Below are 17,927 nucleotides of genomic sequence, written 5' to 3'. Positions count from 1 at the left end.
AGGAAATTAGGATAGTTCATAAACTATATAGACTGGGCTGTATAAATATCTAATTATGAATCATTTAGGAAATCAACATTTCTTTTTTTCCCTTTTAGGACATAGCATGGCTGCATTTTCCTATGAGAGTTAGATTTTTAATTTTATGAACATAATAATAATATAACTGAAACTTATGAAAGGTGTCCTTGGGTTTAAAGACCTAACTTGGACCTTTATTTTATATAGACAGTAAAACATAGTCACACCATTGTCTATTTTAATCGCAACCTTTGTGCAATCCATCTCTTTGAGTAATTGTGATTCTTAAAAAGAGGTGGAATAACGATGACTGATGTGTTTGTTTTGGTGGGTGAGGACAGACCAAAAATGTCTGAGGTCATTGCATTCTCTTAAAATTAAAAACAGACTCCAAAATTTCTCTCCAACTCATTCCTATGTTTAGCAACTATTAGTTCCCGATCTCTTTCATGAATTGTAATCACTGGATATACTATATGGCGGAGCTGTCTTAAGCTGATACTGCTTTGCAATTCCAAATAACCGACTTTCATCAGTTGACTAGAATCTCTGTTGTCCTTTAATAAAAGTAGAATTTAAATCAACAGGAAAGCCCTCATAACCCACAGTCCTAATTCCATGTGTTTTGAGTTGTAACAGTTTTTCTGAATTTAACAATAAGAAATGTTTAGTGATGGGTTATGTTTATTTCAGGAAAAATATGTTTTGCTTTTCTAGGCAGTCTATAACAAGCTTACATCACAGCAGCATGGTTTCTCAATATCGGAGATTCATTATCAGTATCTTATGGTGGAGAAAGCAAAAATTACCCTAAATGGAAAAATTGTCTAAAAAGGAATAAATCTTTAAATTTTAGGGCTTTGATCTTTGAACTCATGGGGTTGCAGACTTTTGAAGTATGCCTTTGTATATCTCTGTTCTCACTCTTGTGGTTGCTAGGAGACAACATTCCTTAGGCTGAATATCCTACTTGTTGCCCGATTTGGTCACGAAGGGTGTTGTGCTAGAGTTAATTTTTAGATCTCTCTGAGAAAGCCACCTTCATATGAAAAAGAAAAAAGTCACAGAGGGAAATTGCTTAGTCACATAACCTATCCACTTTTTTCCTTTAGCACATTGATTTTACTATTCTTATAGTTGCATAGAATATTTTTGAATCTTTGACTCTGCAAACCACATTCTTTAGTTTTCGGAGGTATTTATGATTTATTTGTACAACTCAGTAGAGCACATCTGGTCATGTATGTAATTAATTTAGGAAACGTGGCGGGCCCCCGTCTGGCCTCGCCGGTGAGCTGGACACGCGGTCCTGCCGGATGCCGGGTATCTCCCTCAGTGGCCACATTATTTTACACAAACACGTTTTATTTTAGACAAACTAATCTGATATACTTTTACATTTGTGGGAACGGGTTCTTAACAATGTTTGTAGTGCTGAATGTGTATCCTGACACAGTTGGTCCTCAGCTGTATTTTTCTGTTGTCTAAATGCCATGTGACCATGTGACAAGAGCTTCGAACGACAGAACACTGTGATAGACTCATCCTTGGGAAAATGAAATTGCTGTTTCGGTGGTCTCTGTTTCGTTTCTCCCCTGTTGATGCAGCGAGCTGGGGAGTCCCTGGCTTTGACAGTCCCCTCTCCTGGACCTGACTTTTAGTTGTCATCTGCTTTGAAGAGTTTGCCAGGCAGCTCTCCAGATCCCTTTCCTGTGTTAAAGTTTAATGATTATTTACTTAGTTGAAATGGACTAGATGCTCACTAAATGCTAGTGCTGATAACTCGATCGGTACAGAAAAATGGCTTTCTCCATGCTAATTGAGATGAAATATAATTATTAGATATGCATATGAGATAAAAAGTGACTCCTTTATGAAATATATTTGATTCCTTCACCAGCCCTCATCCCCACCACAAGATAATAAATAGGGAAGAAAAACCAAATTACTGTTTGGTCACATATATTTACAAATTAATAAATATAATGCATCTCCCTCCCCCCCCTTTCTCCTGGTGTCGAGAAAGAAAGGGCCTGCTTTTATAGAATCTGAAGTAAGGACTCCCATGTTTAAAAATTTAGTTCCTTTTGTTGTTAAGGAAATATTAAATACATATAAATTTATTATAATATGCTTTGAATAGTGTACTTCATCAATAATAGCATATGTTTTTATTTTTCTATATTGGCCACTGATAGCTACGCAAAACAGGTTCAGAAATGCCATTCAGCCATTTATAATTCTGAGAAAAGAACTCTAGAATATTATCCCAGCATATTCTACTTTGAAAATGGCTTTTACCTCCTTCTTCCCTTTTACCATAATCTTCAAAAACCTCTTGAGCCTTCCTTAGGTCATATGGACTCATGTACTTACTTCCTATGATGGATAATGAAAGTGAAAACATTTTTATAAGGCTCAATGAAAATCCTTATGAAAACTTTATATATAGGAAAGCACTTGGTAACTCATCAGAAAGCATCAATAATTTTATTTATTTTCAGAAACAAAGAGTTTGAAGATGCTGTTAATTTCTTCACCTGGGCTCTTAATATTAATCCTTGTTTTATGGATGCTTACATCGGACGGGGAAATTCTTACATGGAATATGGTCACGAGGAAGGCATCAAACAAGCACAGAAGGACTTTCTGAGAGTGTTGCATTTCAATCCATCATACACAAAAGCCAGAGTTAGTTTAAGCTATAGTTTGCAGGTAATATTATATAAGGTCATTTGGGGCCATGAAAGGGTTACCGGTGGGGAGAGGTCCTAGTCCCTGCTGGTTGCCGGTGGAAGTGGATTTCTTGTGGTATCCTGAGATAAAGAATTTTCTGAGACTCACGTGGGAGAACAAGTGATTTTTATTTGCATGAAATTAAATCCCTGAATTTCCAAGGTCCCCTGTCTCTCAGTCTTGCCATAGAAGAAGTGTAACGTCAGCTTCAAAAGGGCTAATTAGAATCAGAGCCAGTGTCCAGAGTTTCTGTTCAGTTGTCTGCACACTCCAGTCTGGCATCAGGCTAACTTAGCTTGTGTTTCCTACTAGAGTCCATTGCGTGTGGGGTCTGCATGGCTGAGGGCCATACAGGCAAATGCAAGAGAGCCAACAGCCAGCCAACAGCAACAAGAGTAATAAGAGAGCAAACTCCTTTGTTTAGGGGATTATGTACTCCCAAATTTTCACACACTTGCCATGGCTCTGCCTACTCTGGCCAATGATCTCCGTTTCCAGGTTTGGCTGACAGGCAAGCACCTTCCTATGTCACCCCAACTTCACTGGGCATGCATCTATCTCCCCTTTGTTAGACCTCTGCTCTCAGTACTCTGTGGGGAATAGGCAGGTGGTTCCCTGGGGAGTGTGAAATTGCAGCTTCCTGGTGAAGCTGCCCAGATGACATGCCTATAATATCTGCCCTCCCTTTTTGCTCTTTTCCTATTATTAATAACTAGCTAATTACAGTGGTATCAAAAGCACCTTTTGGACTAGAGGAAGAATATATTTGGCTCTTTACTGGTGATGGGGATATATGCTGTTTCTTTGGCTAGGAACATTTTACCTTTCCCTAACTATTAATATCCAGACCAGCAATGGGAAGCAATTTCTCAAGGAGCCTGCCTGGGGATCGCATCTGGAGACTCGGTATACTAGTGAGATAAGGATCTTTTGAATCTGAGTTTCTTTCATACCTTCAACCCTTTCTATGTCACCCCCACACTTACAGACAATTTTTAAACTTTGATGAGTTTCATATGTAAGAACCTGGATAACATGTTTACTAACTCATACCTGGGCTTCATAGGTTTTGCCCTATTGAATTAGTGGAGAGCTAAAGGGAATAAACAATGTATGAAAGTTTTGAAGTGGACTCCAGCCATGCAGTGGGTCAGACAACCACTGTACAGGGACTTCTGAATTTGGGTCATCTTCCAAATGGCAATGAATTAGAACATACCGGGAAGGCAAGACACCAGGCATCTGTCCTTCCAGCAAGATGGAGGCCAAGCAGTTCTCGAAGTGCTTTCTGGGATACTCTGACCTGACCCATGCACTCACCAAGTTCATTGCACTAATAACAGATGTAGTGACATTCTCAAAATAAAGTGCTAAAATTCTATATTCTCCATGAAAGGGAACTGAGTAATCTTAAATGCTCTTTTTATCCCTTTTAATATTCAAAAATTTAAACCGTGGTCAAAAAGTATGTTCAAATATTATAAATTACAGAAATTCCTGTTAATCTGCTATTAAAGTTGAATTTTTTTTTTCATTTAAAAATAAGTGAGTTTGACTGATCTAAGACTAATATTGGAGGTGGTTGTTGGGATTGGTATTTGTGGTGAAGAAAAAATGGTTGCCTTCTGAGAAGTCAACATAAAAGTAGCCATTACTGGATCACAGTAGAAAGTTGCAAGGTCAATTTAAAGAGACATGATGACTCCCAAAGTATCTAAGGCTGACTGTAATCTTATGTCATGTGTTATCATCATTGACTGTATTTAATAGGTATTTACTGAGCACCTACTGTAGGACAGGAACTGGTCTAGGCCTAGGATACAACAATAAACAAACTACACTTGGTTCTTCTTGTAAAATTTTCTAGTGGAGAGATAAGCATCAAGCAATCATATGATTCATTATTTATTTATATGCGTAAGTGCAACAAAGGAAAAGGATGGGTTTAGGAAATTTTATAACGAAATATAGCTTTGTTTGAGGGGTAAAGGAGGGCTTTTAAAGAAATTAACATTTAACCCTGGCCACTTTGGCTCAGCGGTTGAGCATCGGCCTGCAGACCAGAGAGTCCTGGGTTTGGTTCCCGCTAGGAGCACATACCACAAAAAAAAGAAAAAAAGAAAGAAATTGACATTTAAATTGAGGTGTGAAAGACTATTAATTAGTCCAGGGTAGGAGTTGGAGGTAGGATACAGTGATCCATATGGAGAAAGAATTGGAAGGCACAGGGGACGGAATGTTATTGGGGGGGTGAGACTAGAAAATTGAATAATGACTGGAGGTAAGGGCCTTGCAATGTGAACTTTACTACCTAGAACAGTGACATCACAATCCTGTTTTATAAAAATGTCACTGGGTAGATGTCAACCTGAAAGAGGATTGAGAAACACATTAGTATGAGGAAGGATTGAATCAGGAAAGGAAGTCCTGAAAAGGAGAGTTAGCGAGGCCCGTCAAATCCTGCTCAGAGGAAGGAGTGACCATTTGTTCAATAGATACTTACAGGCCCTGGCCGGTTTGGCTCAGCGGTTGGAGCATTGGCCTGCAGACCAGAGAGTCCCAGGTTCAGTTCCCGCTTGGGGAACATACCAAAAAAAAAAAGGATACTTACAGATTTCCCTATTGTGTGCTTAGCACTAGGGATGTCAGACAAGGTGAGGGGTCTTCTTCCCCACTGGGTGCTGCTGGGGGTGCTGCTGGGGGTGAACTTCTAACTATATTCCAGGAAAAGTAATTTTTTGAGACTTGCACTGGAGATTAAGTGATTTTTTGTTTGTTTGTTTTTTATCCTCACCCGAGGATATTTTTCCATTTTTTGTACAGATAAAGTGGGAGGGAGAGAGAGGAAGGGAGAGAGAGAGAGAGAAACATCAACGTGAAGGGACACATCGAGTGGCTGCCACCCACACGGCCAACCAGGGCCAGGGACAAACTGCAACCGAAGTACGTGCCCTTAGCGGAAACCGAACCCGGGTCTCTCCGGACCGCAGGCCAACGCTTTAACCGCTGAGCCAAACTGGCCAGGGCGATTAAGTGATTTTTATTCGTGTGGAATTACATCCCTGAGTTTCTGAAGTTCCATTTCCCTAAGTCCAGTCATAGCTGAAGTGCATCTGAGGCTTCAGTAAAGCTAGAAGCAAAGCCAGCATCCAGAGTTTCCTCTCCATGTTGGAGACAGATCCAGTACAGCATCAGGCTAGTTGCAGCTCATTAGTCCATTGTGTGTGGGGTCCACATGGCTGTGGGCCACATGGGAGAATGCCAGGGAGCCAAATGTGAGCCATGAGCCAAGAGTGCCGAGAGGAACCAAGAGAGCAAACTTCTTTGTTCAGGGGATTATGTATCTCAAATTTCCACTTGGTTGCTATGGCCACGCCCATTCTGACCAATAACCTCCATCCCAGGTGTGACTGACATCAAGCACCTTTCCTGGTCATCCCAACTTTACTTGGCATGCATCTATCTGCCATTTGTCCGGTCCCCTTCCTCCTGTTTTGCAGGGAACATGTCTTTGATATCTGACCTTCCCTTTGCTCCTTTCCTATTATTAATAAATAGCTAATTACAACAGTATCATTTGGGATATGAAAGTGAGCAAAGCAGATGTTGTCAGGAACAGACAACAGATATAATTCTACGGTGAGGCTGTTTGCAGCTTAATATTCTAATAACTTAATTTGCCGGATTCCTCGTTTATCAAACAAACTTTTGATGATGATGGTGAATTCAACATCATTTGCCAAGAGGGAGAAGATTTGCTGGTTAAAGAACAATGTCTTATTAGTTATATGCCTTATTAGTCTTGTGCAAGAGTCACTGGGCTCAGCTTGGTTAACATGAGTCAGCATCTGAGATTCTGGCAAGTTGTGTGTTTGAGCCCATAGGAATAAAGGACAGGCCCTGGACCATGCTAAATTCATCAACTCACGGCCTTCCTGTGATGAGGTATTTCACTGCCAGTTGGTCTTCTCTAGAAAATATTCTGACATCATTCTATTCACAATGCCTCTTTTCTGACCTTTTTTTCTTGTTTCCCAGTTATCACTAAGGTTGGTATAAATAGATGCTTGGTAGCTCTGCATTTCCGTGGAATATGGACAGTGATCCTAAAATTCTAGAATCTAGATGCTGATACAGTTTATCAAAATAGGTTTTACACCAGTAGTTTATGCATTTATTTATTCAATACACATTTATTTTATGATGTATATTATGTATAACTGGAGATTCAATGCCAAGCAAGTAAGTACAATTTCTGCCTGTGTGTGCCGAGCTCAAGGTAAATGTTGTGGTGATTGTCCAAAGCTTAGGTGTTTCACACGGCGGCTGTGATTTTATGTTGTCTAAGATTGACATGAGGTGACTCTGACAATTAGATTTATTTTAATTAGAAATTCAGTGTAAATACTCAGAGGTAATTAGTCAATTGAATGCACTCTCAGTACAGCCTATTTCTTGTTTAAAATATCTTAGATTTAGCACTGTATAAATATACCCTTTCTAAAGGTTTTATTTGATTAAGTTAGAATCAAACATTTGTCATGTTATGGATAATTTTCTACTTCATATAAATGGAAAATTATTTTAGGCCCAAGAAAAATTCCAGAAAGCTTGGAACCACTTCACCATTGCCATAGAGGTTGATCCAAAGAGCTACCTGGCCTATGAGGGAAGAGCTGTGGTCTGTCTCCAGATGGGTAATAATTTTGCTGCAATTCAGGATATTAATATGGCCATAAAGGTAAAAATCCACTTAGATTATATTATCATTAGCATAAATTAGTGCCATCAATGAATAGGGTCAAGTAAAAAAATTATCTGTTAACTTTTTTAAATGACTTGTAGAGAAAATTATATATAACTCTTTACTCCTGGAGATTTCTAGAATAAAGAGTTATTATGGCTTGCCGGTTCTATGACCTGAATGCATTTAAAATTCAAACTCCTGATAAATGGTGATTGTCTCAGTAAATGTAGTTTATAGTTTCATGGGACATCAATATTATTTTGTAATATAAAAAAAGGAATGCAGCCCTGGCCAGTTTGGCTCAGCGGTTAGAGCGTTGGCCTGCGGTCCGGAGGGACCAGGGTTCGGTTCCCGCTAAGGGCACATACTTTGGTTGTAGTTTGTCCCTGGCCCTGGTTGGTCGTGCAGGTGGCAGCCACTCGATGTGTCCCTTCACGTCGATGTTTCTCTCTCTCTCCCTTCCCACTCTATCTGTACAAAAAAATGAAAAAATATCCTCGGGTGAGGATAAAAAAAAAAAAGGAATGCAGCCTGGACGGTGTGGCTCAGTGGTTGAGCATTGACCATGCACCAAGAGGTTGCCAGTTCGATTCCTGGTCAGAGCACATGCCAAATCCCCTGTGGGGGCCAAGCAGGAGGCAGCCAATTGATATTCTCTCTTATCAATGTTTCTATCTCTCGCTCCCTCTCCCTTCCTCTCTATTAAAAGAGAAATAAAAACAAAGAATGCAAAATATAAAATAATGTTTTGGATTTGAAGGAAGTACAGAAAGAACAAGGTAACTCCCAGATTCTTCTGTAGTGAGACAGCAAATAAAAATCTCAGGTTTTGTATACAGTGACAAAATCTTCCTCTCTTTTTTTTTTTTTTTCTAGATTTTTGGATTCTGTTTCTGTAGATTTGGGTAGATGTAATCTTTGAGGTGAGAAAAAGGAAAGAACTGAAAGATCATTGCTATTGCTTAGGACAAATCAACATATTAACTATTTAATTTCTTTTCCAGCTTTAACAGAGTTAACAGACAAGCTTTTCCCCAAGTCTGTTCTTTGGAAAGGAACTGAGTAAAGCACTAAGATTATTGTTTTATTACAACCAAAATATTTGCTCTAATGGGGCTTCACCTGAACTATAAAGTTGCTAGTTTCCCACAAGTAGATTTCATAACATTCATTTTTGCAGACATGAAATCAGAGATAAACACTATTCCCAGATGCTGAATGCTCGTACTATTGTATTGCAGATCAAGGCTACAGCAGAATTCTTAACAAATCGTGGTGTGATTCATGAGTTTATGGGTCAGCCACAAAATGCAATGAGAGACTATCAAGCAGCAATTTCTTTAAACCCCACATACTCACTGGCTTATTTTAATGCAGGAAATATCTACTTTCACCACAGGCAGTTTTCCCAGGTAATGTGAATTTTCCTTAAAATTTTCTTTTTGTGCTAAATGCTTTCTTTGCTATATATTCTAGGCTAATCAATCATTAGCTCTTCTTTTAAAAATGTTCTCTTTATAAGAATGTTTATAATTATTTATTAAATGGTTACCCTCTGTGGATTTATTCTCCTCATTATCAACAACCATTCAACACCTGTCCGGCAAACATTATTTTGGACTTACCCAAGTGTTAGCAATTCTTTGTCTGTTGTTTTGAATAAGAAGCTTAATTCATTTATTGTCACTCTTTCATTTCTATTGTGATAAATTAGTAAGGTTAAGCCTTTCCCCCCAAATATTGCTTTTAGCAGTATCCCACATATTTTGGTCTTTGAAGTTTTAATTTTTGTTTTCCCCAAATTTTGCACCTGTAATTTTATTTCCCCTTTGACTCAAGAATAAATGAATAGGGCACTTGAAATGTCCAGGTGGAGGGCTTTTATATTTTATAATTTTGGTATTTATTGAGTTTTAATGTGGTCTAATATATAGCACCTTAAAAAAAATATATCCCAGGGTTCTTTGCAAAGAAGAGTTTCTGCTGTCAGGATATAGAATTCAAAAGTAAACGGATAAGGTCTACCTTATTAATTATATTTTTAATCAACATCCATTTGTTTTTTTCATTTAGTTGATCTTGGACTGAGAAAGATTTACTTAAGTATCCTATCATTGGTTTGGTCCTATATAGTTTTCTTTATATTTCTTGTAATTTCTGCCTTATGGAAATTGCTGTTACATTATTCTCTATATATATTGATACTATATTTTTTAACCTTCAGGATTATAAAAATTCTTCTTTGTTTCTTTAAGAGTCTTTGAAATAAATTTTACTTTATCTGAAATGATAGTGACCTCTGATCCATTTGGTTTGCTTTTGTCTGGTATTCCTTGGCCCTTCCCTTTATTTTCAACATTTAGAATCCTTTGTTTTAGATGTCTCTTTTATGTAGCATAGAGTTGGATTTTGCTTCAGAAGCCAATTTGAAAATATTCATCTTTTAATAGATGGGTTAAGCCCCTTTACATTTGGCAGAATCACTATGTTTGGTTTTAGTTCTGTTATTTTATGTCATATTTTTGTTTTGGGGAATTTTTAAAGTATTTTGTTCTGTGATATGTTAATTTTTTTTCAGTTTTTCTGATATTGAGGAAGGTTAATAGTTTTGCGCTAGTGACTACCTTTATGAAAGCACTTTTATATCCTATTTCCTTGTGTGTTTAGTTTCTGTACTATGAACATCAATAAATCACCCTGCCTCTCATCTATTATTCAACTTTAGTTAATAGTATTCTCTTTAAAAGTTTTTTTCTATTTATATTCTTAAATATGCTTGAGCTTACAGTATCAGCTTACTGTTCACTGTCTGTCTCGGTTCTCCCATTTTGTTGTGAGTTTCATTATTCCTGTACTGCCAGAGGATTTAATGCTTGCATACCATTTTGTTACTATTACTTCAGATTTCATCTTAGTTCTCCAGTTAATTATATGCAATTCTCATCTCCAGGCTTTTTGCCAGTTTCCCTCCCAACCAATCATTTCTTGGTTGTGTGAAATTCGTCCTTTAGTAGAATCCTGAGAAAGGGCTCATGAGAACACTAGTCCTTGCATTTTTTCATGTTCATCAGTGCGTTTAGCCTTTACATCTTCAGGGGGCATGTCTGGGTTTAAAACCCTTAGCTCACTTCTTTCCTTGAGTGTCTTGTGTTGTCGCACAGTTTTCTGGTGTTGTATGATGATGTCAAGAAGCTGGATGCAAATCCGACTTTTGTTATTTGTGACTTCTTTTTGTTAGGATAACCAAATATATATATTTTTAAGCAAGACGTTTTACAACGCATGTCTTAGAGTTGACCATGGGGGTGGGTCAATGTTAACAAGTCTACAGAGTGTGTTTTCAATATGTAGCTTTCAGAAAAGTTTTGTTGAATTCAGTGGAAAAATTTTTTTCTGTTTCATAGTTCTGATGTTCTCCATTGGGAATATTCAATATATATCAACTTCTATATATTAACTCTATTTTTCTTTTAATTTATTTTTTTATTAATTAATTTTTGTTACAGATGTTTCTCCTTTTTCCCCCACTGATTCCCCCCTCCCCTTCCCTCCCTGCCCTTTCCCCAGTTTGTTGTCCATGTCCACTGTTCATGCATACATGCATATAAGTTCTGTGGTTTATCATACGCAGCAGAATTTTTACTGACACATCACCTAAGGCAATAGAAACAAAGGAGAAAATGAGCACATGGAACTATATCAAACTCAAAAGGTTCTGCACAGTGAAAGATACAATCATCAAAACGGAAAGGCTACCCACTGTATGGGAGAGCATAATTGCCAATGATATATCAGATAATGGGTTAATTTCCAATATATAGAGAGTGCTCATACAACTCCTCAAAAGGAAGACAAAGAATCCAATTAAAAAATGGGCAGAGGAACTAAATAGACACCCCTCCAAACAGGACATACAAATGGCTAAGAAACATATGAAGAAATGCTCATCATCACTAATCATCAGAGAGATGCAAATTAAAACAACTATGAGGTATCACCTCACACCTGTCAGAATGGCCTCCATCAACAAATCATCAAACAACAAGTGTTGGCGAGGGTGTGAAGAAAAGGGGACTCTGGTACACTGCTGGTGGGAATGCAGACTGGTGCAGCCACTGTGGAAAACAATATGGTGTTACCTCAAAAAATTAAAAATTGAACTTCCATTTGACCCAGTGATCCCACTTCTAGGAATATACCCTAAGAAGCTTAACTCTATTTTTCTTATTTCTTAATTTGTTTTTCATTTTTGTTGCCTTCTTCATTGTGTTTTTTTGAGATAATTTTTGTCCCCTTGTAGACCTTGTAATTCAAGTTTTTTAGTTTTTTTATTTGTTTGTTTGTTTATTTATTTGGTTTTTGTAGTTCCATTTCATTTCCATGGCATACCTTACTGGCCATCTCTTGTCTGAGGTCCTTTATTTCTGAATTATATTTTTCTTAAATGCAATTGCTTGTATAATAATTTTTTTTAGTTCATTTTGAAATGCTATAACTTTTTTAAATCTATATTATAGCAATACATTTTTTCTGGTGAGTTTTTATCTTCCCCCAAATTAAGATGTTATTTTTCATCCTCATTTTTATTATGAAGACAGACAAAATACTTTTCTGTTACTCATATTTAAATGTAATAAATTATTTTCCTGTTCTAATAGCAGAGACCCTTGTGGGAAATAGAGGGATGGGCCATGATAACTTTCCAAGTTGGGCTCCCTCTGATTCTATAAGAAAGGACTTGACAGTATGTCCTCTCTAGCCTACCCTGAGTTTCTCTGAGCTTTTCACAGTCCTTGGCTCCTAAAATGATGTACTCATTTTAAAAAGTTTTTTTTTATATTGCTTACATATTTTGTCACCTCTATATTCTCCTTCACCACCCAATATTGCCACCATACTCCTTAATATAGTGAGCTTTTTATGTGTGAAGAAGTGATAGTTCTTGTCTATATTTTGCTGGAAAAAAAATCAGCAAATATTTCCTGGTTCCACTTAGCTCTTCATTCTTTCAATCTCCACATATTTATGATGTACCATGACTTTCTCTTCCTCTCCTCCCTATCTAGTACTATCAGTATTGCTTTGTATTTTTTCTCAAATGTGTCCCTTTCATTCTATCTTTAGCTCTTATTTTTTCCCAAGTTCATGACCCTGAGCAGCTTGCTGATCCCTATGAGGAGCCTGGTTTACCTCAGTGGTGCAGCTAGATGCTGGGACAGATAATTATTGAAGGTATAATTCTGTAAGGTATGAATGTGACTGTCTAGCTCAGGCCTCAGTGGACAGCTGGGAGGCTAAGGTTTCCCTAGGCTGACAAGCCAGGTCAATTTCCTTAAACATCATCAAACTCAGACCACTGTCTGGCTGGGCCCTAGCAATGTTTCTCTACACCCTAGAGTTAGTTAATGAGATGAAGACAAATACAATGCCCAGGAAAACTTTGTTTCCATACATGTTTAATATCCACATAAGAAGGAGATCCTCACATTTTAAACATATTTGTATTTAATAACTCGGGGCATCATGTATGAAACTATTCAGTTAGATCTAAAGTGTAGTTTGATCTTTTAGTTTTATAGTATGATGCTATTTCTTCAAAGCTGGGGACACATTTGTTGGACAAATATTTTGTCTAAAATGTGTTTTGTCTTCTGTCCTGATGTATTGGATGCTTGGGCTTCACAGTGTACATTCCTTCCAGAGACAAGCAGACTTTGAGAGTAGTCATTCAGCTGTATTAGTATACCCTAGGCCTCTTTGTGGAGAAAATTCTTGTATCTTCTGCTCCCCCTCACCTTTGTTTCTGACTGTACTGGAAAGAAGATATATGGTCAGGAGAAAGGGTCCTTCAACAGAGCAAGTGATCTCTAGAGGATGAAAACATGTATGTGTTTGGTCTTCTTTTATCGTTAATTAGTGACTTAATGATTTTAAACCACATTTGGGTGAGCTACGTGCATGCATCATGAACTACAAGTGACTTTCAAAAATAATTGGATCTGCTTTCTCATTGATTACAGGTACACTATTGTGTTTTACTAAGTTCTATTCTTAGCTGAGATCAGCATTTACTCTTACATGATTGAAGTCTGCTTTTGTGATGCATAATTGTGTCACCTTTATTGATCATTTATTGGTGAATTAAAATGAAGCCTAACTTGCTTTTTGAAGGAAGTCTTGTCCCTGCTTAGAGCCATTTCTTTGCCTTATTTTTGATAATAGTGAGTCTGGCCTTCTATTCAGAAGCAAATTCTCTTGAAGCTCTTCAGAGAAGAGTGTCTTTTCTGCTGCCATCTTAACAGATCCTTCAACCACACTTAACTGCCACATAAAAGAGCTGTCATCCTGGGATGAGATGGGTTACTAAATCTTGATCTAATTGCCTCTCAAAAGCTATAGGCAGCCAAGTTTATGGAGTATTGCCTGCGGGCTATGATGTATCTTTATTTGTAGACCCTGGGAGAAATGATATATCAATAATAATTAAGTCCTTAATAGAATCTGCGTATCTTTCTCAGTACTTTATGATTAGCTCTCTTAGCCCTCATAGCAGCACTGGACATAGAGTTCTATGTGTTACTTCCATTTAACAGATGAGAAGCGTTGAGGAAAAGGGAGCTTTAGTTACCCACCTACGGACACAGAGATAATAAGTGGTAGAGTCAGAATTTGAACCTGAAAACCTGGCCTCACGGTCTGGGCTCCTGGCCACCAAGCTATTGGGATTCCATGACATCAGTTATGGCCTCACGGTCTGGGCTCCTGGCCACCAAGCTATTGGGATTCCATGACACCAGTTATGGAAGTAAACTGAGGGAAAATCCCTGAGAAACAAAGAAAAAGAGTTCAGTGGAGGACACTGACAGGAAATGATCATAGGGGTAGGAGAAAATCCAGGGAGACATTCTGTTTCAAAGACAGATAAAGTTTTTTTGTTTTGTTTTGTTTTGTTTTGTTTTTTAAGACAGAGAAAGCTTTAAGAAGGAAGGAGAGATCAAGAGTGTTCATGCCACAGAAATGTTATGGAAGAAAATAACTAGAAAATGTCCACTGGGCTTCAAGACATCTTCAACCTTAGCAAGAGCAGAACTCACAGAGTAGAGAGGGGAGGTAGAAGCCAGATTGTGGTGTGCTGGGCAAAACCACGTGGTAAAGAACCAGAGAGCAAGCTCTCTTGTGGAAAGTGACTTTTCCTTTAGTTAGGAGCCACATTTTCATTTATCACAGAAGAGATTCCTACCTTCAGTGGTAGGGTGTCTAATCAGCGTCTCATTTAAAAAAAAACAAACAAACAACTTCTAATTTGTTGTTGATCATGACTCCAATGATGGTATATGGACCATATATGGACCACACTTTGAAAGGACCTTCCAGCTTGATGAGTTGTGAATAATCTAGGGTCTTTGATGTTCTTGACAAGGTGATTTTTATCTTCTCCCATCCTTCCTTATAGCTTTTTATAATATAAATGAATTTTAATCCCCTTTTGATATGGTTTAGAATGTTATTTTAAACATTTATCTCTGTAGCTCTTAGATACTCTGCTTTTATATGAAAAGTGTTAATTCTTTTTCCCCCCTAATTTATATTTTACCGTTTTCAGTGTTGTACCAGGGATGTGGGATTTGTGGGGTGGGGATAGGGTAGTAAAGCATTTCATTTTTAACAGAGAGGAGTATTTTTTTTAACTTATTAAATTTATTGGCATGATAATAATTAATAAGATTATATAGGTTTCAAGTGTACAGTTCTGCAGTACATCATCTGTATGGTCAAGTCTCCTTCTATTTTTATCATTAACATTGTCTAGAATTGCCTACACATGGTGATAACAAAGAGCAGACCAACCATTGGTTTGTTTCATGATTGTTTTTTGCATTCTTTATAGACAGTGCGCCTTCTTATCATCAGTATCTGGGATGAAATGCTTCCACTATCCCCTGGAAATGCCATTGGCCTTAATTTTATATTAAGAGCAAAAGTGCCTCAAAATGCTATATAGTTGCCAATTAAAATATATTCAGACAATCTTTATATTCACATTTTATAGGCCAGTGACTACTTCTCAAAGGCTTTAAAGTTTGATCCAGAAGATAAATTTGCTATCATGAATCGAGCTATTGCAAATATAATATTAAAGAAGTATGATGAAGCAAAAGAAGATTTTGCAAATGTCATTGAAAGCTGTCCCTATTGGGCTGCAGTGTATTTCAACAGAGCGCAGCTCTACTGTTGTTTAAAGCAATATAAACTAGCCGAGGAAGACCTAAGTAAAGGTATATATTTTTGTACTGTTTTAGGTAAGATTACAGTGGTTGATCTACTGGCCAGAATAGCCCTGGCCAGTTTGGCTCAGCAGTTGGAGCATCGGCCTGCGGTCTGGAGAGACCCGGGTTCAGTTCCCGCTAAGGGCATGTACCTCGGTTGCAGTTTGTCCCCGGCCCTGGTTGGTCGTGCGGGTGGCAGCCACTCGATGTGTCCCTTTTGCGTGGATATTTCTCTCTCTCTCTCTTCCTCTCTCTCCCTCCCACTCTATCTGTGCAAAAAAATGGAAAAAAAATGTCCTCGGGTGAGGATAAAAAAAAAACACCAAAACAATAAAAGAATAAACCCATCAAGTCGATTTGTCTGGATAAACTTACATTGGAATGAATGTTTTTATATATCATATGTTTAATGTAATCAGTATGGGTTCCTTTATAATAACTTAGAGCATCGGCAAGCCAAAATGCAGAAAATTGTTAGGGAAACCATACACAAACATTGCCAGTCAATCAAACAAAGATTGTACTGTGTTTCCACACTTTAACTTTCTTAGAAAGATTCAACATTTTAAATTTAACCAAATAATTAGGTACATATGAAGACAAATGTTTTCAAACAAGTAATACTAAAGTTGTTACATTATAAAATTTTTATATTTTAAAAATGAGAACTTTTGAGTGTTAGCATAAAACATATCTTGAATTTTTTTTTTTTTCTTTTACAGCTGTGTCTTTGAAGCCTAACGATGCTCTGGTATATTATCATAGAGCAGAAGTTCGTGGTAAAATAGGTGTAATTGAGGACGCCATGGCTGACTATAACCAAGCCCTTGATCTTCAAGAACATTCCCAATGATATGATTACATAGACTGGTTTCTATAGCAGTTTACACAGCTGTTAAACCAGAAATTGAAATGCTTTCATTGCTTAAAACAAAAGTTGCATTATCTTCATTATTGTGTTCATTGTCTTCTCTATAACCCTTCAATGCATTTTAACAACATATTTATGTTATGTATTAATTTTAGAGCATTTAGATAATTTAATGCATATCTGGAACAACTCATTAACTGAATTTCTTTATAGGGTGCAGAATTTAAATGGGAATGTTTCTTAAGGAATATTAAGACCACAAATATTTTCTTTAAAGTACAATAATTTCTTTTGAAATAATACACGTGATTGCAGAAAAAGAGTCATCGATCTTTTTATCAATATCTCTTCATAATGTACTAACAGTATTCAGGTTTAAAAAGTAAATATAGAGCTGATGACTATAAAGAAAATGAAGTCATTCACATTTTCTCTCTCCTCCTTTAAACAATGTCTATCTCGGCGTGTATGCTTCCTGCTGTTCATATTCTTCGAGCAGATAAACATGTTGCTTTTGTTCATGTTGCCTCCCAGGACAGCACAATAAAGATTTTGAGCATACGGTTCCTTCTGAATGTTTCCTCTGCTTTAATGTAAATTCATAAACATATATTTAAAAAATCTGTATACACTTATAATGAATGCTTCATAGAAGTGGACAAGCAAAAATAAATAAAAACAGCTCAAAATTCTTTATAGAATATCTCTTGAGTGAACCAGAGACCCCTTTCCGTAATCTCACTGAGAGTAACTAGGTCTCCTGACTTTGAACTCATTCAGACTTGCTTCACTCAGTGATTTCCCTTTTTCATGTCATTCTTCAAGTACCTCTCTAACTCCTCAGACACCCGTTTTCACTGAGGTCAGGCATTATGAGGGGAAAAAATACCTCTATCCACTCAGCTGCCTTTGATTTTATTTTAATGTGCCAGATTTTCACAATGGAGATTGGATTTTCATTTGTAGGTCACTATGGTGATGCTTCACACTCTTTGAAAAAATTTCCCGGCATGATAAGTGGGTCCACGTGAGGATAAGGTCATCATTAGTGAGTTACTTCAGATTGGTGAATCAGACACACATTTAATAAGCCGCTCAGATCCTCTTGTCCTCACTTATCTCCAATCTCTTTAGTCCCAGGCCCAGCCACAGAGGAGATTCAGGCCAACCTCATGCACCCGCGGTCAGCCCCTCCCCTCATGCACAGCCACACCTCTCTCACCTCCGGCCTGGCATCCCTTACTGTGAGCCGTGGGGTGTGTGGGATTCTCCCGGCGCCCACCCA

The 17,927-nt window shown here is 37.5% G+C and overlaps 1 protein-coding gene across 1 annotated transcript in view; it reads left to right on the top strand.

Moving 5' to 3' along the window:
• The window catches only part of TTC6 (tetratricopeptide repeat domain 6), a 242,117-nt gene extending 225,493 nt beyond the window's left edge, over positions 1-16,624 (top strand). The window contains exons 29-33 of the mRNA XM_036244812.1: positions 2,526-2,736; positions 7,346-7,498; positions 8,746-8,916; positions 15,555-15,780; positions 16,494-16,624. Coding sequence (XP_036100705.1) covers positions 2,526-2,736; positions 7,346-7,498; positions 8,746-8,916; positions 15,555-15,780; positions 16,494-16,624 — 892 coding nt within the window. The remainder of the gene's footprint in view (positions 1-2,525; positions 2,737-7,345; positions 7,499-8,745; positions 8,917-15,554; positions 15,781-16,493) is intronic.
• The last annotated feature ends 1,303 nt before the right edge of the window (positions 16,625-17,927 follow it).

This window comes from Molossus molossus, unplaced genomic scaffold (assembly GCF_014108415.1).
Source record: "Molossus molossus isolate mMolMol1 unplaced genomic scaffold, mMolMol1.p scaffold_m16_p_1, whole genome shotgun sequence".
Lineage (NCBI taxonomy): Eukaryota > Metazoa > Chordata > Mammalia > Chiroptera > Molossidae > Molossus > Molossus molossus.
The sequence above is the reverse complement of the archived record's forward strand: the minus strand, read 5'-3'. Positions and strand labels throughout refer to the sequence as shown.